Below are 27,318 nucleotides of genomic sequence, written 5' to 3'. Positions count from 1 at the left end.
AAAAGAAAAGCCTCCCTCAAACTGTCACCAAAAATGCCCTTCTATAGGCATACTGTCAGGAGAAAGTCTTGCCTTCTCTGAGTGTCATCCTGGGCTCAAATACATTTTGGATACAAGTGCCTCCAGCAATCATTGCGTCTTGAATCAGCTGGACATGTATCAGTCTGGCTTGAGAGCCATCTTTAATCTGTATTATGCAAAAGTGAGGGTTAAATACAATAGATAACCAAGCAGCAATGGCTTGCTCTCATGCACTCTCTCTTGTTTTTATAAAATAAGCAGACACTAAAACCTTTAAAGAACATTTTTATTCTTATGCAATATGTAGAGGGCAAGAACAATAAAAAAGCACATTACCCAATTCCACATGACTCAGCATGTATTTTTTAACTTAGAAACTGTAATGAAAGGCCATAGTGCTTCACAAACTGGTTATACTCTGTGGATATCAAAAATGAAAAACTGAAATGTCACATTGCTAGTGAATATTGCCAGCAGAAATTCACCAGTATAATGTAAGCAGGCATGACCCAGGGCTGATTACAGACTGCAATAAGTTTGGGAACTCCTTTGCTGAGAGTCAGAGGGATTCCTGCAACTTCATGGGACATCTTCAAATGTAGCACAGGATGTTATTCCCTGTTCTGCTATTCAGTAATTTATTGAGATGGAAAGAGCCAAAGATGTGCAGTTAGATAAAATGTAGTCCTCTGGAAAGTCCGTATTTACTTCAGCTGCCCAACAAAGAAGGCTGGTCCCAGGTATTGATCCTTGCAGGAGCTCAGCATTTGGTGTTGTCATGAGTTAACACTTCAGTCAAAGCTGATATTCTTATTAATGGCTGCTGCTGCTGAAGTGTACGTATGTTTTTTGTTTCATGTCTGAATAGTATTACCTACAAAAGTGAGAACAAAACCCTGGGAGCCTGCTTTTGCATGTTTGTATCCTCAGTTTGTGATGGTACACTTTGGGAGCTACAAAGCTCACTCCTTCCCAACCCAAAGGGCATTTTTGTCTCTTGATGAAACAGTCATTAAGTCAGTCTATTGAGTTCAGACCTATCCTTTACATCTTTCTGATGGCTCTTCTTTTCATTTTTCTGTTTGTATTTCATGTGCAAAAACACACCCCCTACAATGAAACCTGAAAAACAGAGAGCACTCATTAATAAAGGGAAGAGAAATCTTTCTAAAAAGATATTTCAGCAAAGGATCTGACACCCACACTGTAATATCCATACTGCTTTACCTCTTCAACAGAAGCAAACGGCTTTGGGGAATGACCATGCAGCACTGGACCAACAGCGTGTTCAGGGACCCGAGGCACTGGTGGGCAGGATCAGATGCCTCAGGGCTCAGGAGACTTCCCCCAAAGGAGAACTTCTCCTCTAGGATCTGACCAGATGGCAAAGTGTCTTTTTTAGCCCTCCTCCCTTTGAGCAGTGATTTGTCATGTTTGTCTTGAATTGTAGTCCCTGGTTGTTTTTTTTCCCAGTGGAATGGCAATTCTGTCACAGCAAAGCTGAGACTACTGACAGCAAAATTGTTCTTCGGGAAGTCCTTGGTATCTGTTAGGAATAGCTGATGGACCCCAGAGATTTGTGCACCTATGGCCAAGAATGACTGAGATTTTCTTCTGGCCTGGATTAGAAGTGCTTGTACCTTTTATCATCACTTGTCATATCCAATCTAAGGTGTCTAGATGTCTTTACATGCATATATACATATATATGTATATATACACATCAAATATGCATATTATATGTGTATATATATGTTTGATCTTTTTAAATCATGATGAGCTTGTTACACTGTATGTAAATTTATTTCCTCTGTATCAGTGTTAGATTATGTATCACTTTCAACATCCCTTTGTTCCTTTACTAAAGTATATAGGAGTGCTCAGCTACTCCCCTTGCCCCATTCATTGCTCTGAATATCTGTTCTGTAGTTGTTCTCACTTTACATTCATATTTGTGGTATCTGAGTAGTTAATCAAGGAACATGGCTAGTACCTGCCACATGATATTTATTCTCCCACCCTCTTCTCAGTGGGAGAAATACCTTCCAGGAGAGAGACAGTTTGTCTTAATGAAAGAGTTTCTCTCATCAGAATGGATTGGCTGAGGGTTTGGGATGTATTTTTTGTTTGGTTGTATTTTGTTTTCCAGTGTCTATGCTCTGTGTTTCTTTTAAAGAAAGTAAGACTACAGAGGATCCTTGCTCTTGGAACGAAAGGTGCTGAGGTCTGAGAGAGTCCTTAGCTCATGCAGGAATTCATTCTGGTGTCAGACAGGCCCCCAAGAGACAGCTGGTTTTATGGTCAAACTCAATGTTTGTAGTCTTTCCAGGTTTCATAAAATCTTTATATACTTCTCATTGTTTTTTCCTTGCCCATCTCTGATTCCTGTTAAATCCACCTGAGGCTATAATCTGATTTTGCCTTTACAGTGAAAAAAACTTGCTATTGAAAAAACCTGTACATTCATTTCAGAAATTCTTTTAAAATCCTTTATGAGCTACATACACTGTGTTTTTCAAAAGTCATAAAGCAGTAGCAACTTCTACTGTGCTCTCTGAAGCTGACCAGCTCTCTTGTAATGAAAACATCTTTAGTCAGTTATCCAACATAATTTTCACTTAAATGTGGCACTATACTAAGTGAGGGATGAGACTAAGGCATTGTGCAGAAATAAGTGATGTGAGAAGCTTGAACGGACATGATACAGATGCAGTTTAAGGGGGTTCTCTGTCAATTGCATGGTCTGAGTATGGCCTCTTCCATTTTAAGTTCTTTGATTTTTTTTCTCTTTTTATCCTCAAAAGACAAACACATATGCATCACATATGCATCGACACTTTATCTTGCTTTAGGGGTTTGTGTATTACAAAAGAAAATCAACACAGCTTTGGTTTTGTCTTTTTAGGTACTGAACTTGTTCTTGGGGGCTCATTCTTCTTTTAGAATTGAAGTAATGGTAACTTACATAAGTTCTTGGGTTTTTTTCCCTTTTATCCTCTAATTTAATCTGACTCTTTTGAATATGAGGTCTGTAACGTATTTAATTCCTTTTCTTTGATTTTCTCCATGGGTCTTTCACACTCCCTCCCCTCTCTACAGCTGAGTCACAGTTTCCCAGTCTGGCTCTTGTGACCATCACATTCAAAACTCAGACAGGACTGAGCACTGAATTCTTCTTGCTCATCACTTCCTAGGGGACTGGATCCCATCAACAGTCATCCTCACTACTTTTGCACTTACATTGATAAAGAGAATACTGAAGGAGCTAAAGGACGTTATGGCAGGACCCCTCTCGATCATTTACCAAAGGTCTTGGGAGTCTGGGGAGGTCCCTGCTAACTGGAAGCTAGCCAATATTATTCCAATCTACAAAAAGGGTGTGAGGGAAGACCCAGGGAACTGCAGACCTGTTAGTCTAACCTCAGTTCCTGGAAAAATTATGAAGATCATACTGGGTACTACTGAAAGGCTTTTATAGAATAATGCAATCATCAGGCACCATCAACATGAGTTCACAAAGGAAAAGTCCTGTTTAACTAATTTGATATCTTTCTGTGATAAGGTCACCCACCTCATGGATGAAGGGAAGGTGGTGGATGTAGTTTTTCTGGATTTTAGTAAGACTTTTGATACTGTCCCTCACAGCATCCTTCTGGACAAGCTGTCCAGCTGTGGGATGCGCGGGTTCACATTGTGCTGGGTGAAGAACTGGCTGAAGGGCAAGAGCTCAAAGGGTTGTGGTGAATGGGGCTACACCTGGCTGGCGACCTGTCACCAGCGGTGTTCCTCAGGGCTCAATTCTAGGGCCAGTTCTGTTCAACATATTTATCAACAATCCGGATGCAGGAGTTGAATGCACCATTAGCAAGTTTGCCGATGATACCAAACTGGGAGGTGCTGTTGACTCTCTTGAGGGACAAGAGGCCTTGCAGAGGGATCTAGATAGATTGGAGCATTGGGCAATGATTAATGGCATGAAATTTAACAAGTCCAAATGCTGGATTCTGCACCTAGGACAGAGTAATGCTGGGCACAAGTATAAATTGGGAGAGGAGTGGCTGGAGAGCAGCCCTGCAGAAAGGGATCTGGGGGTGCTGGTCGACAGCAGGCTCAATAGGAGTCAGCGGTGTGCCCTGGCTGCCAAGAGGGCAAACCGCATCCTGGGGTGCATCAAACACAGTATAACCAGCCAGTCAAAAGAATCCTGCTGTATTCAGCTTTGGTGCGGCCTCACCTTGAGTACTGTGTGCAGTTCTGGGGCCCATAATTTAAGAAGGATGTGAAGGTCCTTGAATGCATCCAGAGGAGGGCAACAAAGCTGGTGAAAGGGCTGGAAGGAATGTCCTGTGAGGAGCAGCTAAGGACTGTGGGCTTGTCTAGTTTGGAGAAAAGCAGGCTGAGGGGTGACCTCATTGCTCTCTGCAGCTTCCTGAGGGGAAGCAGAGAGGGAGATGCTGATACCTCCCTGGTATCCAGTGACAGGACACGTGGGAATGGTTCAAAGCTGTGCCAGGGGAGGTTTAGACTGGACATTAGGAAGCATTTCTTTACCGAGAGGGTGGTCAAACACTGGAACAGGCTTCCTGGAGAGGTGGTCGATGCCCCAAGCCTGTCAGTGTTTAAGAGGCATTTGGACAGTGCTCTTAATAACATGCTTTAATTTTTGGTCAGCCCTGAAGTGGTCAGGCAGTTGGACTAGATCATCATTGTAGGTCCCTTCCAACTGAAATATTCTATTCTATTCTATTCTATTCTATTCTATTCTATTCTATTCTAATACTAAAAAAGGTTTTGTCTTACTTTGGAAAAAGTTTTAAGCTACTTGTTGAAGATGCATCAGCTCATGCCTATAAGAACATAATACTGTTCACTACTGCTTAACAATATAACTGTACTTTGTTCATGAAAATGCCAGTTTCCCACAGCCCAAAGCAATTCTCCATATGAAAAATGGAAACCTAAATAGCTGAAATAGGTGAATAAAATCGTAATTGTAAGCTACAGGTACAGACATTGTAAGCATGACATACCTGGACGCTTCGCTATTTTCACTATAATCTGGAAGCCCAAGACAAGGCTCCAATCCCTTCCCTGACAGGGAAAAGGCAGTAGGTAGCAGTGAAGTGACAATATGCTACAAGTGCAGCATTTTCTTCTGTCATAGCTGCTTGTTGTGCCATTGTACGTTGATGAAGAAGCATAGGCCAAAGAAAGTTATTCCTATGACCAAAAACTTACAAGTTTGCAGCAATCATGATACACAATCATGAGATCTTCCCTCTTTTGCTCATTCTGCAACATTCATGACATCTCTTCACCCAACAAGTGAATCAGTGTCAGAAATGCAGCAGTACCATCATATCTCAGAGACCTGGCTTCATATCAACCAAGAAAAAGTGACCTACCAATGACGAGCAGGACCCCAAGAAGAAGCCCAATTGCCTGGCCGGCGGTTGGCAAGTAGTGCTCACGCTGTACTTCGATAAAACACGACTTTTCACTTGAACACTTGCAGATGTTTACTGCAAAAAGAAATGCCATGAGATTAATGAGAAGTTTAGTAGTCCAGTCAGATTATTCATAAATGTAACTGTTGTCTTGAAATGAATAGTTCTGTGCATAGTATACCTTCAAGATTCACTTTTTTTTCCAAAGGTGGTTTTCCATTGTCATTAATTATTACTGGAACATTATACACCTTCTCTTCAAAGTTAGTATGTTTCGGAGAGAGGTAAGCATGAGTAGCTGTAAGTAGGAAATGGGACATTCATGTCAGCACAAGAAAGAAATTTAGCTCAACATTCATGCCAGCTGCAAATGCTCTTTTTTAAGGCTGCTTTGCACATGATGATAGTTCCTGTTTTCCCCCATGTCTTCCCAGGTCTCCTTGGTTTGCAGGCATTAAGTCAAAAGGGATCATCTAAATGCCTAGACTGGCCTTCAGCATAATGTGGTCAGAGAATTTCCTTCCTAGTTTCTACAGCAGGCCAAATCTGATCTTGGGTAGTGCTACACTGATAGCATCACTTCTAAACCAAGAACAACCCCCCATACTCATAGAAGCCATAACCAACTTAAATTGTTCCCAAGATAACTTAGTAGGACAGACCATCCTTCCAGCGCACTTACACTGTCACATCTAAGACTCTTTAAAACTTGGAAAAGTAAGACTATAACAACCGTTGGGATCAGACCAAAGGTCTATCAATGTCAGTATCTTGTCTCTAGAATAAGTGGAGATTGCAATAAAAAAAAAGTATGTATTTTATTTTCTCCTAATGATCTCCCAGCCTTCAACCATTTTCAGCTCAGGGACTTCTTGAGCAAGATGTGATTTCTTGCTTTGAACTTGTAGAAACTTTCTACATACACAACACCCTGTGGCAACAAGTTCTACAGTCAACTACCTCTTCCTTCTATCTGCACTGGAAATAACTCCCATAAGCTTCATATGAGGCTCTCAGGTTTGTGTACTGGAAGAGAGGGCAAGCGATGAACCTCTGGCCACCCTGACCATAGCATTCATGATTTTATAGACCTCTATTGTATTTTTCTCCCTACTCTCTTCCAAGCTAAAAAGTAGTAGCTTACTTTGCTGCTTCCCTACACTTTCTTATATCAGGCTACTCCATAACTCTGATTATCCTTGTTGCCCTATCTGAACCTGTTTCCAGTTCTACTGCATCTTTTTGGAGATGGAGAGACCAGAGTTCAAGATTTGAACAAATCATGGATTTATACAGGGGCATAATGATGTTCTCTGATTTCTTCTCTGGTCCCTTCCTAGTAATTCTCAATATTTGATCTGCTTTTCTGAACACTACTGATAATCTGATCTTACATTTTTGTGGAACTGCTTACAGGTCTCACTCCTGACTCGTAATGGCCAGCTCAGCACCCATGATTTCAACTGTGAATTTGGGAGTCTGGGGTGCATTTGAATCTGCCATTTTATTATTCAGCCCACTCAGTCTTGCAAGGATGTTCTGCAATTCTTCACACTTGCTTCCTACTCAAATAACTTTGTATAATGAGTAAACTTTGCCTCCTCATTGCGCACCCATATTTATTGAACTACACAGGTCCTAGCAAAAAAACCTTTTGGAAAACCACACATGAACTCCCTTCACCGCAAGAGCTGTCCATTTACTCCAACTCCTGAATTTTAAATTATTATTTATCCTTTCAAAACTTGTCCCTTTCACATCATGGCAACCCACTTTCTCTAGTGGGACATTTCATCAAATGCCTTTTAGGAATTCAGACAGGCTCTGTCAGCCAAGCACTTATCCATGTGCTTACTGACCCTCTTCAAAGAACTCCAGTTGGTTTGTGAGGCACGACTTCCCTTTGCACATGAAATGTCAGAAATAGACAGTTTACAAACTGCTCTATTTCTTTAGCAGAAGTGATTTGTATTCATTAAGCACACAGTACATTTTATTCTTACATGTTTCTTCTCTCTTAAGTACTAGTGAAGGTTTAGCTTGCAACATCCTAGATGTCAGCTCTTGAAAAAAATAATGTTAGGTGTTCAAATAAATACATGCCAAAAAGCATGTAATTTCTCAACAACCTAATTTTTTTCTACATGGAATACTCGATATGCAATAGTAGGAATGAAAAGGAATTCAATATTTCTTTATATTTCCCAGAGTACTTAGAGAGTCCCATATCATTATAAGAATAGCTTTATTAACTTACCATTGGCTTTTGAGATTTCCCAATTATTTCTTGTATGCATATCATCCGCAAGAGAAAAAGTAAATGTTGAATAATACCACTGTTCATCAGCATCAGCAGCTTGAATCAAAGCTCTCTCTCCTCCACTGAGTGGGTGGCAGAAGAAAGGAGGATAATCCATAGCTAACTGTGGAGGGTTGTCATTCACATCATGTAAGTGTAGTATCAAGGTTGTTTTGGATTTCTGAGCTGCATTATCTGTAGAGTTTAACAGACTGCAACGTTACATGCACATCTTGAACTTACACGCTGGGTTGTTGCATTTGCAGCTATTGTATAGGTACACTATCAGGCAGGCAGTGGGAGGTGGTATCCTGTCTGCAGGTTGCAGAGGCAAGGTCTCAGGAGGTCCTGAGGGACTCATGGTAGCTGCCACCACTTTTTAAAAAGTATGGTTTATTTACCCCCAACTCTTGCTAACTATAGAACACTAGCAAGTGAAAGGAGGCAGACAGACCATCGTATCTAGTAAGTGGTCACATCCATCATATCTGGTAAGCGGTCAAATCCAAGGTGGCCGGTGCTCTTTGGAGCACTCTTTCAAGGGTGAAACTCCTTAAGTTTCCCATCTCTCTTCTATATATAGGAAACGCAAGTCAATATTCTGCCTTTGGGCCAAGACAAGGAGCCCAAGAAGAGCTTTCAGAGCCCTGTCTTTTCTCCAGCCTGTTCCTGCAGGAACAGCCCCACTCCATCTTGGTGCTCAAGGAAGCACTCCTTTTTTCTGACACACAGGAACTGCATCTTTACCCATATCCCCCAAAAGAGTGGCCAGCATGATTGTTCATCTGTGTTTAATAAGGGAAATCTAGATTTATTCCTCATGCAATCAGATATAGTCCAGAATTTTTAACCCCTATTAAATGTAAATCACATAACGAAATCTCCCCAGATGGACTATTTGAAAGATTCTAATGGCTGGAACTAGGAGCCCTAACATATGTATTAGTGTATACACTAACTAGTGTATTAGTTTTATTCATAATAAAGTGACATTCTGTACAAGGTTGCAAGTTACTCTCCAGGTATGTTTTCAGGAAGCCTAAACATACCCACAAGAAAGACTAAAATCTTTCAAGCTATAGAGGAAAAAAGTGGCAGAAAATGTTGATGTTGAAAAGAAGAAATTCTAACCTTCTCTATGTGCCATGTGGCTCAAGCAAATATAACAGCATATGATAGCTAACTTCATGAAAGCTATTTTAATCCTCATTATCTACAACATCAAGATTTCTTTTAAGAAAGTTGAATTCTTAACAAATATATACTTCTAAGGATACATCACATGTTCCTGTACTTTTCATGGGTTTAGTCATGGCAAGTATGATAGTTCCTCATAAAGCAGTAAGGGCAGAAGATTCCTCTGTATGTATATGTAATTGTTTCATCACTTACTTAGTTCTGATGCAATAACCTCAACTGTGTACATTTCTTCTTGTTCTCGATCCAAAGTGGAAGCAGTGTATACCTGCCCGGTGGCTGCATCAATCCTCAGCCATTTCCTCACGTCACCTTCTAAGGAGTATCTTTGGAAAGAAATAGGAAAAAAAATCACATATACTATTCCAAATCAGGAAAAATTGCTGTCAAAGCAAATACTTCTTTATTGATTCTAGGCAAGTGGCTTGATTACAATTGTACTCAAAGAGAGGGTTCTTGGAAGAGTCCCAATACTACAGCCAACCAGGAGAGACAGACAGAGGAAGGGAGGCCAAAATCATTGAGAATAAGAGTGAGAGCAGAACCATGGGAACACCACCACTCCTCCAGCCTGTGTACTGCAACTCCACCTTCCTCCTAAATGGGAGATCTGGGGTGTTCCTGACCTTTTGGTCCAAAGTGCACTCTGTCCCAACCCCATGTCCCTCTCTCCTCATCACATCTCCTACGCCTTGGTTTTGATGGGGGCACAAGCCAAAGGCTGGGGGGCAGAGGGAGCAGTGCAGCCAGGCACCCTTTTTCGGATTAGCAAGGGGCTGAGACCCCAAGGTGGACTACAGTGGTTATCTGCTGCCAGTCTGGAGCAGCCTGTAATTACCATCAGGGCAGCCTTGGAACAGAGAGTGCTTTAAACATCACCAGATAATTGCCTTTATATTATTGTTTAAAAAAACCCCAAGGTCTCTGGGTATTTACTTCTACAAATTTAACCATGAACATATGACCCAGTTAAAGCACAGGCATTTGCTTGAGTAGATGTGACCTGACCTTCTCATTCAACGCTTTTGTTCTTTCCATACCCCTTGCATTAAAAACAGCATGCTGACATGCTTGTACATCTTTTACTTTTTATACTTTTTATTTTAGGTCCTTTAACCTATTTTTTAGCAGAAATGTGGTTTATGTATATATGAATTCCTGTAATCTGTCTCTGTCATCATCCCCCAGAGCTTCTGGACTATGTGGCTCACTTTCAAACCAGCTTGACAGAAGGCCAAACATGCTAAGTTCCCAAAAGTAGGGGAAAGTAGAAAGCCAGATGAGAAACCTCTGGGAATAAAAATCCACAGGAGGCCTAACAGTCATATTCTGCAACTCCATTAACTACTTGGTGTTTTGCTGAATTTTAGTTAAATTTCAAGGATTGTTTGTTTTGGGTTGGTCTGTTCAGCATCCCAGCTGGGAATCGTGCAGCAAGAGCCACAAATAATTCTTCTATCCGACTCTACTGTGTAAGGTACATTTACCCCATGCAACACAGCACTGTGCATAGATTCGTGAGCTGGCAGAGACTCAAGGTGACTTGACCGTACAACATGGCGTTGGGCCACCGAATGAGCCAGTTTGAGGTCTTGCATCCCACTCACAAGCATAGGAGTTGTCTTGCACAGAGCTTTGCCTCCGCAGCGGAAGCAGGCATATCATCTTTGGCAGTTGGGAAAGAAGATTAATTAATTCTCAATTATAGACTTGAGATTCACTACAGGTTGCGTGTTCTGGTGGAGAAAAAGCCCTGTGCGGTTTCCTGTGCGACATGAAAAGCAGCTACTGTCCTACTGGTTCCTAGGGGTACACAGTATATACTTCAATTGTTTACCAAAGGCATCATGAATGTGGAAACCCTGTTATTCTCAGACCAGTTCTGCCTTTTTCCTGAAGACATATATTGGCCTTCTTCCCTTTTAGTTTCCTGGTTCAAGGGCCCCACTGGCTGATGGTTGTCACAGCACAGAGAGAATGCTGGTTAGAAAAGCACTGCCCAGCAGTCTGCTGCAGGTGGGTCACTGGCCACCACCCCACCACACCTTCACCTTCTACTAGGAGATAAGACTTTTGTAAAAAAGTCTTTTCCTGCATGCCAAATATTGGGTGTATTTTCCTTGTACTTCTTTTAGAACAATTGTCTAAATCCTAAATTCAATAAATAAATAATGGTCACTCTTTTTTACCGTACAGCAACCCCCTCAGGATCAAAGGCCTCCACCGTCATGACCAGGGTATTGACAGGAATGTCTTCAGACACTACTCCTTTGTAAACTGTCTTGAGGAAAACAGGTGGCTCGTCCACATTTGTTACGAAAACTTTAAACAAGGTAAGGGAGCTTGAGTTGTACTGCACGCCTGGCACCAACGGTTCGGGGTTTGTGGCGTTGATCACCAGGTTGTACACTGGAGCCGTTTCAAAATCAAGAGTCTGGATAAATTAGAAAAAAAAGGTGCTTTAAGCAATGGCGCCACTGCCACGGGGAGTTCCCATGGGAAACCACAAAGTCCCCCTCTTCTCAAGGAGGAGATTGCATCCCAGATACAGATGAAATAAGGGAGAGCTGTCAGGAGCAAAATGACACTGGGAACAGTCAGTTTAAATGAAACCATATGCCTGTTTGGAGGCCTCCTCAGCAACTGCATTTCCTAATAATGTTGCCACCTGCCTAAGTTTAATAACTATATCCTGCTTACAGCAACAGTATTTATAGCTCTGTACGAGAAGGCCTCGGGTGACCTCCAGGTGACAAAAGTCATGCGAGGGTTGTTACACTGTGGAGTTTCTCACAATTGCCTCCTTGGGAAAAAATGACGCTGAGGTTGAGCCTGAAGATGGTCCACCAAACGCGGCGTCTGCCTGCCCTTGGCCCGGCTGGCGGCAGGTGAACTGGATGCAAACAACATGTCACCCCTTGGAAAATGAGTGATAGGTTTTCTGGACCCGTAGTTCAAACACCTTCGAGAAGGCTAATTTCAAAGGGAGAGCACTTTTGCTATTGAAATTCATGGATGCAGCAGGAAGTGTTCCTTATATTCCTGTCTCCAGCATTGAACGTATGGGATGTATCACCCACCGCAGCACACGCTGACCTTGGCTTTGTCGCAGTTAATATTTGTCTGAGCAGGAACAAACTACCTCTCCATCTTGACATTGAGACGTGCTGGTATCACTTGCACCTCCCATTGCAAAAGCCACCAACAGCCCAGAGCACCAGCAGGGAGGAGGATCTGCCCCGTGACAGCCCACCACCACGACCTCAGCCCATGGAAGCATTTAGCTGGCTTTCTCTTTTCCAGAAACACTGCTGCAAAATCACTCAAATAATGCCATTTTTTTTTCTTTATGGTGCATAAAGACCTACTTCATCGGCCAGAGCCTGCTCTGCTGGAGAAGGGGCCAGCAGCAGAGCCAGCGAAGGGAGCTGCTGGTGGCGGTGGGTGGAGGAGGATAGGTGTGCCTGAGCACTGCACAGGCACAGTGCTTGAGCCCAAGAGTGGGGCCTCCTGCAGTCTGCACCATGCTTAGGGTGTCCTCATTCCACCACCAGCCAACACCCCTCCCCCACAAATTATCACCAGGGCAGTTACTGTTTATGACAAATATATATATATACATATATATAAAGGAGAAGAATAAACCCATCTATTCACCTTGTTAATCTTGACGAACCCTCGGTTTGTTTCAGAATCTGTCTCTATGATGAACGTGTTGTTTGGATCTCCTTCCTTCACTTGGTAAATGATGTAGGAGCTCCCTGTGGCAGGCTCGTCTCCATCAGTAGCTTGAATTTCTAATATCACTGTTCCTACCGGGAGACTTTCTGCAACAGTCACACTGTGATACTGAGGAGAGAGAGATCATTGAAACATGACACAGCGAGCACCATCCGTGGATAAAAACTTGAGCGCTACAACAAGCTTGCGACTCACAAGCACAGATGTATTTTAACCCACAGCAGCCATGTGAGGGAGGGAAGCAGTGGGTGCACTTCACAGCAGAGATGCAACCAGGTTAGATAGATATACAAAAGCATTAGTGAAGTGCCTTGCAGCAGTACAGGTGAGCTACCTTGCTGCCCAGGGGAACCCAGAGCTGCAAGATGGGCACTAGAGTCTCTGCAAAGTTGCTATATCCCCCTTTTTAGCCATACATTTAGCAAAGGTGCTGGGATCTCTGTCAGTGCATAAGCTACTAGTATAGCAACGATCCCAAACCTTTACCTCCTCTGTTGAAACCACTCCACATTCCTGCAATGCTCACAGCAGTAGGGACAGTACAGCTCCTCTGTACTCAGTGAGCACCCTAGCCACTGACTGTTAAATATTTAATTGCTCCACGCACCATATTCCGTTGCCACATTAGCAGCCCAGCTCCATTTACTCTGTTTGATGTGTGCCCTGACCCAGCAGTCTCATCTTGAGACCAGGTCCTGGACTGAGACCTTGAGGTGAGAAAGTCAACAGCCTGCTATGTAGGCACGTGGTCTGCATGTGTCTAAGCTCCCATTATCATCAACAGAGAGCTGGGCAATGCAGCCAGCAAAGCCCCAAAACCAACACAGATTCCCCAAGAGGACACCTACACCTGATGGGCCAGACAGCTCTCCTGAGCCCACCGCCTACATTGCCTGCAAGTATGGTGGGAGCTTAGACACCTAAATGTAGATACTTGAGCCACTGCAGCGTCTGCAGGGAGGCTTGGGCCAGAAGGCAAAAGTCACGGAAGGTCTGCAGGTCTCTCTGCCAGATGCCAGCACCTCCACCAGAGGAAGAGGCAAGAGCCTGGCACCCATCCTGGAACCAAGGGCCAGCAGGTATGCATTTGGGCATGGGTCACTGGACCACTGCTTCTGGTTACAGCAAATAGAGCCTTTCATTTCCATTCACCTTCTGGCTTTTCTGGATACATTAATATTGTGTTTGGAAGGGAACTTGGGAGATGTTAGCTTTTTTCCATTTAGCTATTTTAATTAATTTTAAAGCCTTTTCTTCCCCCTTTCCTCCAGAACTTACATTTCTGGAATAAACTGCTTTAATAGAATCATTTATTTCTGTACACATAGTTTACCACTGAGCAAATTACCTTATATTTCAGAATTAACTATGAGTCAGTCCCACTGTTCACTGTCTATATAGATAGAGCTTATATGCAGGCTTTGCAGCAATACCTTGCCTTTATTTTCACTAGTGGGCTGCTCTGTTACTTGTTCTGTAAATGGTTAGTTTCCCATTGACATTCTATAGACACGGAACGTATGCTCAAAATTTATCGGGACATCAAAAATGGTGTTAACAATACTCACATCCGATTTTTCAAAGATGGGAATCCGATCATTGATGTCAATGACATGTATTTGCACGTCACAGATTGTTTGGAATACTGCATGGAAAGAGAACAAACACTGTCACGGGAACCCTTCTGCCGAAAATAACTTTCCTCCAAAAGGGTTCACTGTGAACAAAAGTGAGCGCTGCTAAATTGCCCAATCCAAGCAAAGTCCTGCTGTTGTAAGAAGCACTTAATCTCCAATATCTCTTAGTCAGTGCAACCTCACTCTCTATCTTAATATTCACCTTTCCATCAGCATTGTCGCATCCTGTTTCATTTCATTTCCCTCACTTTTTAAAACCATATCCCTTTACCAGGACGATGATAGCTATGAGTTGTGTTAGCTTTCTCAACACCACTTTTGCATGTCAAAAAATAAGACCCAGGTTGTTATGTTACCTTGTCCTCTTGGGCCATCAGGCAGCACCCTTATTTTCGTTACAGCCAGACTTAAACTTCAGATCTACGTAAATCTAAGTGCTACCTGAGCAGGGGCACCCATAGCAATGGGGGTCTGTGATTTTAAAAGCATATTCTGTCTGGTCATGTGCTAGTCAGATGTAGCTGCATTTCAGTGTTTGACGGACGTGTTTCATGAGCTGAAAGTTAATGAATATTCTAAACAAAACTATTTGGATGGAATTCAAATAAGCATCCAAAACAAACCACCAGCTTCTGCAAGGTTATCATATCATCTGCCTAAGTGATGCTATTTCATTTACAGACATGTCACACTGCTTTCTTTACATGCCAGTTCCTCCATCCACAAGTTTTGCCTGACTACAAGGACTCCAGCACAAAGCTTTAAGCTTTAGTATGGAGTTTGATTTCCTTTCCATTCAGTGAACCACAAAGGACCCCTGGGAACTTACATAATGGACAAGATTCTTTTTGAAGATTAATTTCAGCTCTTAATCTTTTAAAATACATTATCTGGACTCTCTGAGCAGCTGTGTTTAATTTCTTGATTTTTTTCAGTGAGTCCCTTTGAAAGATTTTGGGGGAAAACCACAGTCATGATCTCTTCATTTTTTTTCCCCTGTGGAAGGAAATCTCTTACTGGAGTACTTGTTAACAAGCTTCCCAATTTATCCACACTCTGCCCTCGAGCTGGTTTCCTTCCATACTTGCATTATGAATCATGATTAACCTCCATGCATCTCGGGAACAAGGCAGTACCACGCCAGAGCAAGCCAGCTCTCAGTGCTGCTGCCTGTCCAGTGAATCCTGCAGGTCTCCTCTCATCCCTTGGACACTGAGCACAGGGGGATGCCAGTGTGAACAAAATAATTTTGCTGTGTAACAGCAGGTGTTACATACCTGCATCTGTCACCAGCACCTTCAAGGAATAGTTGGATGCAATGCGCTTGTTTAACGAATGGCTCGTTAACTGCAAAATCCCAGTGTCTTGCTGAACAAAGAACAGATTACTTGCAGGAACAGCAGGAACCTGACTTTTGATTTTGAACTGCAGACGAGAGTTAAGGGTGTCCTTCTCATCCATGTCTGTAGCAAACAGGGTGCCAATGTTACTTCCTGTGGCAGAGGAGAGACCAGAGTCAGTCAGATAATGCAGTGGTCCTATTCCTCCCGAGAGGTACACACTGACAACAATGATACCAATGCAAAGAGTAGAGGGGCAATAAAAATAAAACTGTGTGGAAAACACTGCAATGGACACAATCATTTGACTTCTGGGAGTTTTTCCTTTAGCATCCCAACCAGCTGTTTTGGGCTTGGGGCAGTCCAAAAGGACTGGGCTACGTGTTTTGATCAGAAGAAGTGACTGTAACAACAGACACTTCAGCCTTGAAACCAAATAACTGATGTGAAGGCTTAGGGACAGATTTTGGTAATGGTCCGTTGAAGTCAAAGGCATTATGCTGGAGGAGCATCTGGATGAGGGAAAATGGGCTCATGACACTTTTAGAGCAGTATTTCTTGTATTAGTAATAAAAGAGGTGTTTTTCTCTTTACGTGCTAAGCAGTTGTCCAAAACTGTGGTTGTGGGAAAATGCAATTTTATATTTTAAATGGAATAGCATTTTTTAAGTAGGGGTCTTGGGTCTGTTCTTCTCAGGTTATTGAAAACCTTTCCACATGAATTATTGAAGTGAAAACAACAGGACTATTTGCACAGGAAAACATTTCTCTAGGAGAGCTACATTTTACTCTTTGTGATCAGAATTTCTAGCTTTATTTGCACCCCGCTGGAAACAATAACAGGAATAGAATGATGTGTATAAATGAGTAGAAGCTGTTTGCTTACCTCCACCTTCGTTTTCTTGAACTTCAATTACAGTGAGGGCCTGCTGGCACACAGGGGGATTGTCATTAATGTCTTCCACAATAACATGAACATGCAGAGGCTTGTCCACCAGTTCTCCCTCGTTATCTTTTGTGACCACAAAGAAAGAATACTGCAATAAGAATATTGAGATTAGATGTGTTGAATGTCCACTGTGACAATATTTTGCATTTAAATGTGTAAAGCGTTAAATACACAACACGCATTTGCATTTAAATATGCGTCCCATGTGCTATGGGAGCGTTCCATGCAAATGAAATATCCTCTCATATATTTGTTCAGTATTTTCACCCTGTTTAATTCAGGACTTTTCCATCACCCCTTAGTGCCTGAGGGCTGAGTTCTCAAAAGAATTTAAAAGTCCTGAATACTTCACTGCACTGTGAACTTGCTCTTGCAAAAATTCAAGAAAAACAGGAATCTCTCATTTTTGTCACTTTGCAAATTCATCTGTCACGTACAGAGATAGGATTCCTCCAGCATATCTGATCTCTGGCCTATTCTGTGCCCAAATTTCCTCCAAGAACAAAAGAGGACAGAGGGTTTTCTGTCTAAAAGACCCCCGGATGGGGAACTTCAGGGTAACTTTACAGTTGCAACTGCAAGTTAAACTCTGCTTCTGCTGTGGAGAGATCCCTGAGGCCCCTGGGATCTGGAGTAGATCTGAAACATCCAAATCTCCTGCCCTCCACAAATGCCCCTGCCTACCTCTTGCTCATGCACCTACAATCCTGCCATGGTTGGTCCGTGCTGTACATTATACATACGTTGTGGGCAGTGGTTGCTACTGCCAGACCCGTGGAGAAATGTTGTAGGCTACCAAACTGAAGGCTGTGTACAGTGTAGTAGATGAATGTGCTTTCATATCTATCAAGTCATTCCCAAAGAGAAATTACAAGAAACAAAGCTTTTCTTTCTTTTTTTCCCCTCTGTCCATTCTAGTGAGCTTTGTCATATTTACTCCCACACCAATAATCAGCTTCCTGCTATGGTCTCTCCCATCGGTGAGGTTTTATGTGTTTACTTACAGTATCCTTTTCTTCCCTGTCCAATGGTTCGGTCACATAAATAACCCCATTCTGATCAATGGAAAATGGGAGCCTGGGCAGCTTTTCTTTTTCAAAAAGGCCATAAATTACATCTGGCTCATTTGAGTGCACCTAAAAACACAAAAATAACTCAGGATAGGAAGTCAGAAGTGTAGACTGAGATTTAACAGGGATCGTTTCTGGACCACAAACAGAAAAGATTGCATTTCTGTCAGCTTCATAAACCAGAAAATTAACAGTTTGGCAGGCTCTTGGGATGAGCTGCAGAAAACCAGCCCGATAATCCACCTCTGCTCTCTGAATTGTTGTGGTGAAGCCCTTTTACCCCAGTTTCTCCAGCTGTCCAGATGGGCTACAACACTTATATTTTTATGGAAGGGTTTTGGTATGTGGAGCTAAACAGTGACAGCATTATATGTATTTGAATGTCTTGACACTAGTTTATTCCGGCTCCTTACACTGTTTATTCCTGCCTGTTGTTTTGGTTTATCTAATTCAGAGATGTGGAAAAACAAAACAAATATCCAGTACCTATCTGCACATATGTGTGTGCATGCTCTTTACATGCATCAAAGTCTGTGATGAAGGATCTTTAGTGGGGTGCTTCAGATTTAAAATGAAATGCAGTAAACAGACTGCCAAATTAATGAAGAAGTCAGTATTACTGTTTATGTTTTATACTATGTAGCAGCAACTGCATTTAATTTTCCCCTAGGCAGAATCAACATGTCATTGGCTGCCACGTGAAATTTATGTACAAGTGACCCCAGAATGGGAGCACTGTTGCATGTTAGTTTTTCTTCCACCTGTTTTCACTCTGGACTTCCTCAGGCTGTCACTGAGGCCAGTGGGAATAGCACCGAGTCAGTTACTCTTGCAAACGGGATCCGAGGAATCCTGCCATGTCCAAGGGATGACGGCATTGGGGGTTCCAGTGCCAAGGCATTTTTCAAAGTCAAACATTTCTGAAAGGCTGCTGGCCTGTTAGTTAATATTTACTGATGTGTACATCACTATCTGTCTGCAGTTATGGGCAAAATATTTTGCGTTTGCACTGTGAAAAGAGGAATACCGTGGGAATGCAGGATGTTGAAGGAGGGCATTTCAGTCCTTCCTAGGTACTTTTGACATAGCCGATGTGCTGTGTCACACAAAACTGGCCACAGCAGATGTCCCCAAGTGCGGGGGACTGCCCACAGCAGGGTTGCAGTGGAGCTGGTCCAGGCTCTTCTGCGAATGGAAGAAGCTAACTTCAAAATAACCTTGAACAGGTTAGCTCTTGGTTTGCCCAAAGCCTGGAGCACCCATGGTGTTAGAGTGAGGCTGGAAGTGCTCAAAGAAACCCATCGGGAGAGAAGAGCAGCATCTCCACAGAGGCACCCAACTGCCACGTGTCTGTCTAGGAGCTCCCTTGGGGTGTCTCAAGAGCTTTATCTTTCATATTGTGCCAAATAGCCTTGTAAAGCACCTTTTTTCTTCCAGTCATTACTCTGTAACAAAATTCTCTAAATGTTTCCTCTATCTATGGGATATTCTCACACACAGGCAGTGCTAACAGCTTCTCCAAACTGAAGGGCAAAGTCCAGTGCCTCTAATGTTTGTATTGACTGTATATCTCAGTCACCTTCAAACCATTAACTTTCATACTAACAATAAGTTAATGAGACCAGCACTAAAGATAATTTCCAAAGGATATCATATAAAAAATAACTGGGAGGTGCCAAAGTCCTTCTGAAGAGCCTGGTGTTGAATGCAGTGGGGACACCTTCACAGTTAGCTGGGAGAAAACAACACTGTGGCACCAAGGAGAGGTGCAGGGAGCATGGCCAAGGGCCCTACCTGGCTGATGTTGACAGGGTGGACCTGGGTTGAGTTTTCTTGGATGTGGATGGTGGGGGGAGCTTTCCACAGACTCTCCTTCACAGTGATGATCACATCGGCACTGCTGGTGAAAGCATTCATTGTCATCCCTGCCATGTCCTTCACGGTGACGACAAGCGTGAAGGTGTCCTGCTTTTGAGGATCTAAATAATAAGAGCCTAGAGACAGAGCAAAGAGCCAAGTGAAATGAAGCAGAGGCTGTGGAGATGGTTCATCTGCTCATTGCCTCCTACATGCACTATGCTTCTTCATCTGCTCCAGACTCACTCCTTAGATGGACCTCTGTGCCAAACCTCAGCAAACCATTTCCTCTGGCTTCTCTGAACGACGTAGCACAGCATCATGTGGACGTAATCGTATGAGACCTCTGTGCTGTGGTTTCATGTTGCGCCGATGCATCACTGAACAGCCCCCACTCCAGTTAGGCACTTGTTCAGCCCAGCAGAAGAGACGGGGTTTTTAAATCATTGCAGTTCAGTTGGGATCATATGGCCGGCTGAGTTTTTCTCTGCATTTTTCATGTTACTGCTTTTGGGTTTCTAGATTTCAAGGAAGAGGATTAATCCCAAGATATGACTCAGCATAGTCCTGAGGGCCAGAGGATCTACCTCTCTTCTCAATGTACTTTTAGATCCCAATCTCCATTTCTGCTAACTGCCCTTGAATTTGGTGGGACACAAACAAAGTTCCCCAAAACCAGGGCCTCAGTGGAGTATGTCCCACTGACTACATTTATTCAGAATTCAACATCAGAGCTGTGTTGTTGTTTTGTTCCTATGTACACCCAGGAACTCATGCTTGCTTTTTGACAAACAAGAATCTTTTTACATACCCTTCACACTCGGTGAGATTGCTCCAGTTACACTATCGATCTGGAAAAGCATTTCTGTATAGGGGTTGGGAAAATGATGGAGAATGCTGTACGTCAGCTGTGCATGGGGAGTTGTAGGATCATCGCGGTCAGTGGCGTGGACATACATGAAGGGCTTGCCTATTCGGATTAGAGAAGAAACAGGAGACTGAAACCTCAACACATAGTCCATTCAAGCAGAGCTCTCAAGCCAGGAAGGCAGCTTATGGGGAGCTGCCGTTGTTTCATAATGCATCTCTCATAGTAAGCCATGCTTGTGTGTGGAGGTTACATTGCCTGTGTACCATCCCACAGGTCTCCCCTCCACCAGCTCTGCTTAGTAGGATCACAATAGGTGTGAAGACCAGTTGATGAAGAAGGTGACAGAGCTAAATCAGAGAGCTATCTACCACTCAAGAATGCCTGCACCCGGAATGCAGCTCACTGGTATCTCTCTTTAAGGCCACTTTGCAGTCCTTATACAAATCAGTTCAACCCAAAGCACCTTGAGAAAAATGCCCTACAGCTGTGACACAGTTATAATTAAAGGAACAATAATACAGTGAAAAAAAATATGGTAATGCATGGTAACATAAGTGAATTTTTGCCTTTTGATCACCAATGCAACATTCAAAATCTGTTTGACTTGCATGCAGTTGAAGATACAGTAAAATATTGCAGAATGATTTTCTGGCCCCATGGAGCTTTATATGCGTATTCTTTAGTGAAAGTTTCTTCTTGAGTCCATAGTCACAGTGATAACAGCTGGCTGCGTCCTTCATTTCCAAGATGTGGGTCTTGAACTGCACTTCGATACTTTCTTGATTTCTGGACTGGATCACTGCAATCCATAATCTAAGACTCTCTCCTAAATACTAAGGTTCAGCCCACGTTCTGAGAAGCATCAGTCACACTAAACATATACCCTGTATCTACACTGGCATTTTACTTCACTGATGTGGAAAGACTTACAAATTCTTAGCATTCTCTTTCTGTATAGTCTTTGGGAGCCTTTAAACTTTAAACTCTCTCTAGCATAGGGTTTTTTTTCAGTGCAATGGAGAGGGCAGCAATATTTGCCTGTTAAGTGATACTTGCAAAGCAACAAGTACTATGAAATATTTCTGATTACACTCATCCCTTTACACCACATAGTGGTCACCTCTTTGCCCTTTCATTATATTATACATGCTTGCATCCTTGTTTTGTACAATCCTGTGGGAAGAAAAACTGAGCTTTCTTCAGCTTGTTGAAGTATAGCACCCACTTTATCTTCCTGTTTAACTAATCTACCTAGCTTCCTATTAACTACAATGTTCAATTATTATGACGGTTACCTGGACGGGAGTTCTGCCTCACTACTCCAGTGTACTTTATCTGGTCAAATTCTGGTGGGTTGTCATTGATATCTTCCACATATATTGTAACAGCGTATGGACCTTTCACTATGTTTCCTTTTTCATCCAGACTTTCCACCTTGATTTGGAAAAAGAAGGAACAGCAAAGAAATATTTTCATGTAGATAAATTAAAGGACAGAAATGAACATCAGGATGTCAAATGCCAAGTCATTCTTACTGTGACGTAAATCTGGTGAGAGCCATCACTGGGTGGCTCCATCTACAAGGACGAATTTACCACAGTAGCTCACTGATGAAAATTCACCACAGTATATAATGCCAACAAAACAAAATAACCTACTCCTGCTTCTGATGACAGGGGGCAATTTCTCACTTCCAGTCTGTCCTAGTTTTGGCTGGAATAGAGTTAATTTTCTTCCTAGTAGCCAGTATAGTGTTGTGTTTTGGATTTAGGATGAGAATAATGTTGATAACACACTGATAGTCAACCAGAAAAATAGGCTGATCTAAGGGTTTGTAAGGAAAACTTAATTCTTAGTTCTGATTACATTTTTCTTCCAAACAATTTGACTTCTTATTTTTCAGCCTTCTTTGACTTTAAAGCACCAAGTATATATCACGTCTGTCAGACTTTATTTTGTTTGCACATAATAGATCAAATCATGATTATTTATGCCTAACCAAGCATCATCTTTCAGTTCTGTCATCACTTCTTCTTGTCTGTAAAGGATTCCCATGTTTAGGGTTAGTAACTTCTGGGGCTAGAAAATTGTCCTCCCTAATTCCAATCCAAGGGTGTTTTAGAGCTGAGAACATGAAACCATTAAACCTGAAATGCTAGACTTCAGAAAGATAGCTAAGGCTAGCTAAAACATCATCATGTACTTTGTCTGTTCAGATATTCATCCTCTCACGATCATCTCCTTCTCAGTTGCTAGTGCCTCAGAAAAAAACAATACCATTTTTGACACAAAATAAGAGCAGAAGGCTATACTGGGACCAAAAGATCGCCTACCTGCTGTCCCACTCCCAACAGTGTTTACGATGAGATCCTTACGAAAAGAGTATAATAGCAGGACAAGCACACAATGTTCTTTCCTCTAATAGCCTCCGATATCTGCCAAACAGCTTTCTGCTGTTATCTAACAGAGGTTAGATCTGTGCCTCTGTGTCTAAATGTCATTTACTCACACCATTTGTCACTAAATAGATTATAATCTTCCTAAATAGATTATAATCTTCCTAAATAGATTACAATAGTTTATTTTCCCATTCCAGCCATGGAATTCACCCTATCAGTCTTCAGAGATAACAAGTGAATCTCATTCATGGGGCCAGATTTCACTCCCAGTCAAGTGTCCTCCTCATATTAGGACAATTAAAGGATTGGTGTTGGCACTAGGGTAATTTTTGTTTTCTCAACATAACCTTCCTGTGCTAAGGAGCATTTTCCTGTGCAAAGTCTTTCAGAACTATAAAACCATGCGTCTTTCAGCAAAGCTCAATATTAACAATGGAAAAGCTGTTTGTAAATATACACAAAAGAAAGAATTTGAAATTTCAACAGTTTTCCATTAATTTCAGGTTTACCAAAAAATAGCGAATATGAATAACCCCCTCCCTTCCTATTTTTCATTGAGTTTTTACCTGCAGCCTGTGCACTGCTTTGGTCTCCCAGTCCAGAGACCCATTGAGATACAGGATTCCTGTCCTTGGCACAATGTCAATTATTCCATCTTTTTCACCAGTTGCTCTGAAACTCACAGCAGGTGGCTCAGATGTGAACTAGAATGGGGAAAAATCAGAGGGAAAATCATCCTTTTTTCAGCATTTTCACCATAATCGAAATAATTTCATGCTTTTGTGTCTTTTAAAATCTATTGCCAACAGTGTGCTTGGCTGGGGGAATGATATTCCAAGAGTCTGCTCAAACAAATCTGCTCTTTTCTGATCCTCAACAGAGGAGTTTTCACATTATTTCCCAAATGCTGCAGGAAATCCCAACTGTGGTTTCTTTCCAAAGCAAACGTCTGCTTAGGACAGGGCTTTGTCTGAGCACGGGAATGGAAAAAAATGACACACATCCTCCATTTGCCTGGGAGCTGGATCTGTCCTTCTGTGGTTATGGCTTTGGGAAGAAAACCTCAGAGCTGAGGGAAAATGATGACACAAGTTACACGGAAACCCATTCTCTAGGAATGCTGATTTTATTAATCCCTCTCTTAGGATATCCTCTTAAAATGTGTTTGAGAGAAGGGGTTGTCTCCTGCTTTTTGCATGTAGACTCTTGAATTCCCAGATAGAGGAAGTCAAAGTTAATTTCAGATCCTCTCGGGGGACTGTTCTTCCCACCAGCACAGATGACAACACTGCCCGTGAGGTCAGTCTGTGCAAACTATGGGGTTTTTGACCGGAGTGGATACCAAGAGACACTTGATTACCTGGTAAATGAAGCGCACTCCCCCTCCTTCTGGAACAGAGAAATTCATGTCCTTCAGAGGCCCAGTTACATGCAGGTCCTGCAAATTCTGGCACATAGCCTGTGAGAGAGAGCGAAAGGGATGGAGGAAAGCAGCTGAGGGGTGTCTGCTGTCACCACACACGAACAGCAGCTCTCCATCACTGAGCCTCTTGCAAGTTATTTTGCTGTGGTATAATGGAGGAGACTCTTGCTGGTTTGCACTGAACATCTCCGGGTTCTTTAGTGCACATCCATTTTTAAAAGCAGTGTTATTTATTAATTAATTTGAAAACTAACATTTGGGCCCTGCCCTTTTCTAACCACTACATAATTAAATGAGATTAGATCTACCTTCAAGAGCAAACAGAAACACCAAAGAGCTGAATGTAGACTGAGAGCAAGAGGAAATTCATAAAAGCATTTCTGGATCACCTCTGTGTCCCCGGCAGGACCAGCCACGTCCCATCCAGGAGCTGCACAGTCCTGCGGCCACAAGTGTGTCGGGAGACCCAACGCCACACCTGGGGATGGGGAGGAATTGGGCTGCACCCCTTGTAATTTCCTCAGTAAATCCAAACCTCTTTTGTAAGGGAAAAAGGGGGACCTCCCCAGGTCCCCTACCCCACCACCCTCAGCGCCACAGCCATCTGGCCAAGCCACTCGAGCCCTGTGCCTTCACATCAGTTGCATGTGAGTGCAAACCACAGCCAGAGCAAACATATCCTGCTGATCTTTGGCTTCTACCTCATGGCAAAAATGCCATGCTAATATGTCTCGGCCTCTGTTTGCTTCCTAATGGCTGGCAATGTCTTCACATGGTGTTTTTTCTGGCAAATTTTGTATGAGTTTTGTATGCGTTTTATAACCACCCCCTCTCTAGTGCCCAAAGACCTCCAGACACACTCCTGTCCTAATGTTTCAGGGCTGTTCTTGCTTTCAAATAAAAAAAGCAAAGCAAAAATCAGCCTCCCAGAGCAGCCCTTGCACACAAGACAATTCAGCCTACAGTTCAGATAATCTACCTGTTTCTCCAAAGGCAAGACCAAACTCCCCTGAATGCCTACTCTTCTCTCCCTGTCACCAAGGTTTTGCCAATGCTGAGGAGCTGCCTGCCAGAATTAAGGCTCCATCATTTGGCTGCACAGGTAAAAACCCCTTTCTTCCGGACTAAAAATGACTTTATTTTGCTTTACAGATTTGGAGTGCCATTGCTACCCTGTCCATGACCCCGTGGAGTCGGGCTCCGGGAGTGCATGTTCTCTGCTGCATGACTTTTCCCCTGGATTTGGTCCTATTGCTGCTGGGACAGCTATTCGGCCTCTCACAGAAAAGCACAGTCTACATATTACCAAGGGAAAACTTAATTCTGCCTATGACAAAAACATAGCTAAGTTCAGCGCAATTTACCCTAAAGCACTGCTCTGTGTGTGTGTGTCACAAGTGGTGTTTGAATAACGCCAGATTCTGCTTAATAATAGCCAGACATGCTGCCCTCCTCGCCTACAAGGGTTTGTGACTCTTTTTGCAAACAGAAAAACTAGAATATTGTGAGAACTGGGGAAGGAGGGGGAGGGATGCTAATGAACACTAGTGACAGTAGAAAAATATCAAAAAAAGCCATGTAATAGGTACACATACCACGAAAGTGTACTTTACAGCTACCCTTTACTATTTTTGCTAAATGCTGACTGCTGGCCTCTGCCAGGAACAAGACAGCAGGATCCTGGATCTGACCTGCTATGGCTGTTCCTGTCCCACAATGGTGGGCACAACCTGGCTCCTGGAGGTTTTTTCCAGGGCCATTTTGTGGAGGTGATTTTCTTGGTCATGTTCCTTGCCGTGGAGGAACAAAGGCTGATGCTATAAAACCCAACAGGTTCAAAGTGCAGGCTGTGAAGCAAGTAAGAGATATCTCTTCCTGTCGATTAAAATTACTTTATGTGGACCATAAATATTTCGAAACATATTTCTACAGCATGAATCACTACTCAGGGGACTGAAGGGGAAATAGGGTTTTCTCCTTGGCCCGTATCTGGCTGGCATTCCTTTTGAAGATGGCTATAATGCCTGAGGAGTGGCTTCATGGGGGGTTGGCACTGCCACGGGCAGCAGCTTTTGCAATGGGAAGGAAAAAGGAGGTGCTCACTACTGCACATCAGTCCCACCCCTCAGGGTCTCCATATTCTGAGGCATTTTTTAATGGACTTGAATTTGACTCATTTTTTTATCTTTTCTGTTAATTTCAATTGTAAAGTAGAAGCCACCACTGTAGCCTTTACAAACATCAATAAATCTATTGAATTTAATAGATGAGGTCCATATATAGCATAATTAATACATTTCAGTTCCAGAAAATCCTCTGAAAAGGGATTCACATAGACAGAATAATGAGGATAAGAAATTAATATGCATGGTTTAAACTCTGTGCCATTATACGTCTTAGAATATATTTAATATGTCAGTACATGTATGGATTATAATACAGAACACATGATACAGATGTCTTCACTGTTTGGTGATTTGTTGCAGTATTTTTAAATCTTTTCTAGCATGAAATCCACTTATTAGAAAAAGCAATATCTAAGGAGGAAGTACAAGAGGCAAAATAGTTAAATTTGTGTCTTTTAGGCTTTTAAAAGTTTTTTTCCTAATGATTGATGTGTCTTCTTAACTTTTGGCTGTGGGGTCACACATGTGTTGGGGCCGCACTCCCACACCCAGAGTTACAGCCGCTCTGCCGGCACATGCTGCCAGCCTGACCTGCAGACTGGGACGCCCCATGGGTTAGAGCTCAGAGGCTCTCAGGCAACCTTTGCCGTTTACTCCCAGATAAACAAAGGAAAAGCTGTAACTCACCAAGTGAATGACGAGCAGAAATTGAAGTCCACATAGCTTAAACATACTGGAATATGCTTTGCTTCAGCTCCTGCAAAGAAGAGGTGATAGTCACTTTTACCCCATAGAGTTGGCCCAATCTCTTTGCGAGTAAAGGCTACAGCTAAGCTTTCCCGAAGCCGTAGGGAGAGAGCAGCCGAGGAGTGAGCTCTGAAGGACCGGGCGCCACTCAGCTCATGGGAGGCAAGACCGCTGGGGTCCCCGGGCTGGCTGGG

General features: G+C 42.7%; 1 protein-coding gene across 1 annotated transcript; it reads right to left on the bottom strand.

Annotated features, from left to right (window-relative positions):
• Nucleotides 1–1,033: 1,033 nt before the first annotated feature.
• CDH17 (cadherin 17) lies at nt 1,034–27,109 on the bottom strand. Its single transcript, XM_050892673.1, has 17 exons — nt 27,065–27,109; nt 24,189–24,287; nt 23,395–23,532; nt 21,725–21,863; nt 20,370–20,528; nt 19,496–19,695; nt 17,636–17,767; nt 16,569–16,719; nt 15,620–15,835; nt 14,274–14,350; nt 12,622–12,813; nt 11,154–11,398; nt 9,160–9,290; nt 7,726–7,962; nt 5,650–5,766; nt 5,427–5,543; nt 1,034–1,143 (listed from the first exon to the last, which is right to left on the bottom strand). The coding sequence occupies exons 1-17, from the start codon at nt 27,107–27,109 to the stop codon at nt 1,034–1,036; spliced, it is 2,505 nt and encodes an 834-aa protein (XP_050748630.1).
• Nucleotides 27,110–27,318: the final 209 nt, after the last annotated feature.

Source organism: Gymnogyps californianus, chromosome 2 (genome assembly GCF_018139145.2).
Source record: "Gymnogyps californianus isolate 813 chromosome 2, ASM1813914v2, whole genome shotgun sequence".
In the NCBI taxonomy this organism is placed as follows: Eukaryota; Metazoa; Chordata; class Aves; order Accipitriformes; family Cathartidae; genus Gymnogyps; species Gymnogyps californianus.
The sequence above is the reverse complement of the archived record's forward strand: the minus strand, read 5'-3'. Positions and strand labels throughout refer to the sequence as shown.

Excerpts from the sequence above, each read along its gene's own strand:
- CDH17 (XM_050892673.1), bottom strand. The coding sequence starts at position 27,109 with ATGTTTAAGCTATGTGGACTTCAATTTCTGCTCGTCATTCACTTG. Across the intron at positions 14,351-15,619 it reads GGTGCTGGTGACAGATGCAG|TATTCCAAACAATCTGTGAC; the intron begins GTATGTAACACC and ends CTTTCCATGCAG. Across the intron at positions 11,399-12,621 it reads GGTTCGTCAAGATTAACAAG|ACTCTTGATTTTGAAACGGC; the intron begins GTGAATAGATGG and ends TAATTTATCCAG.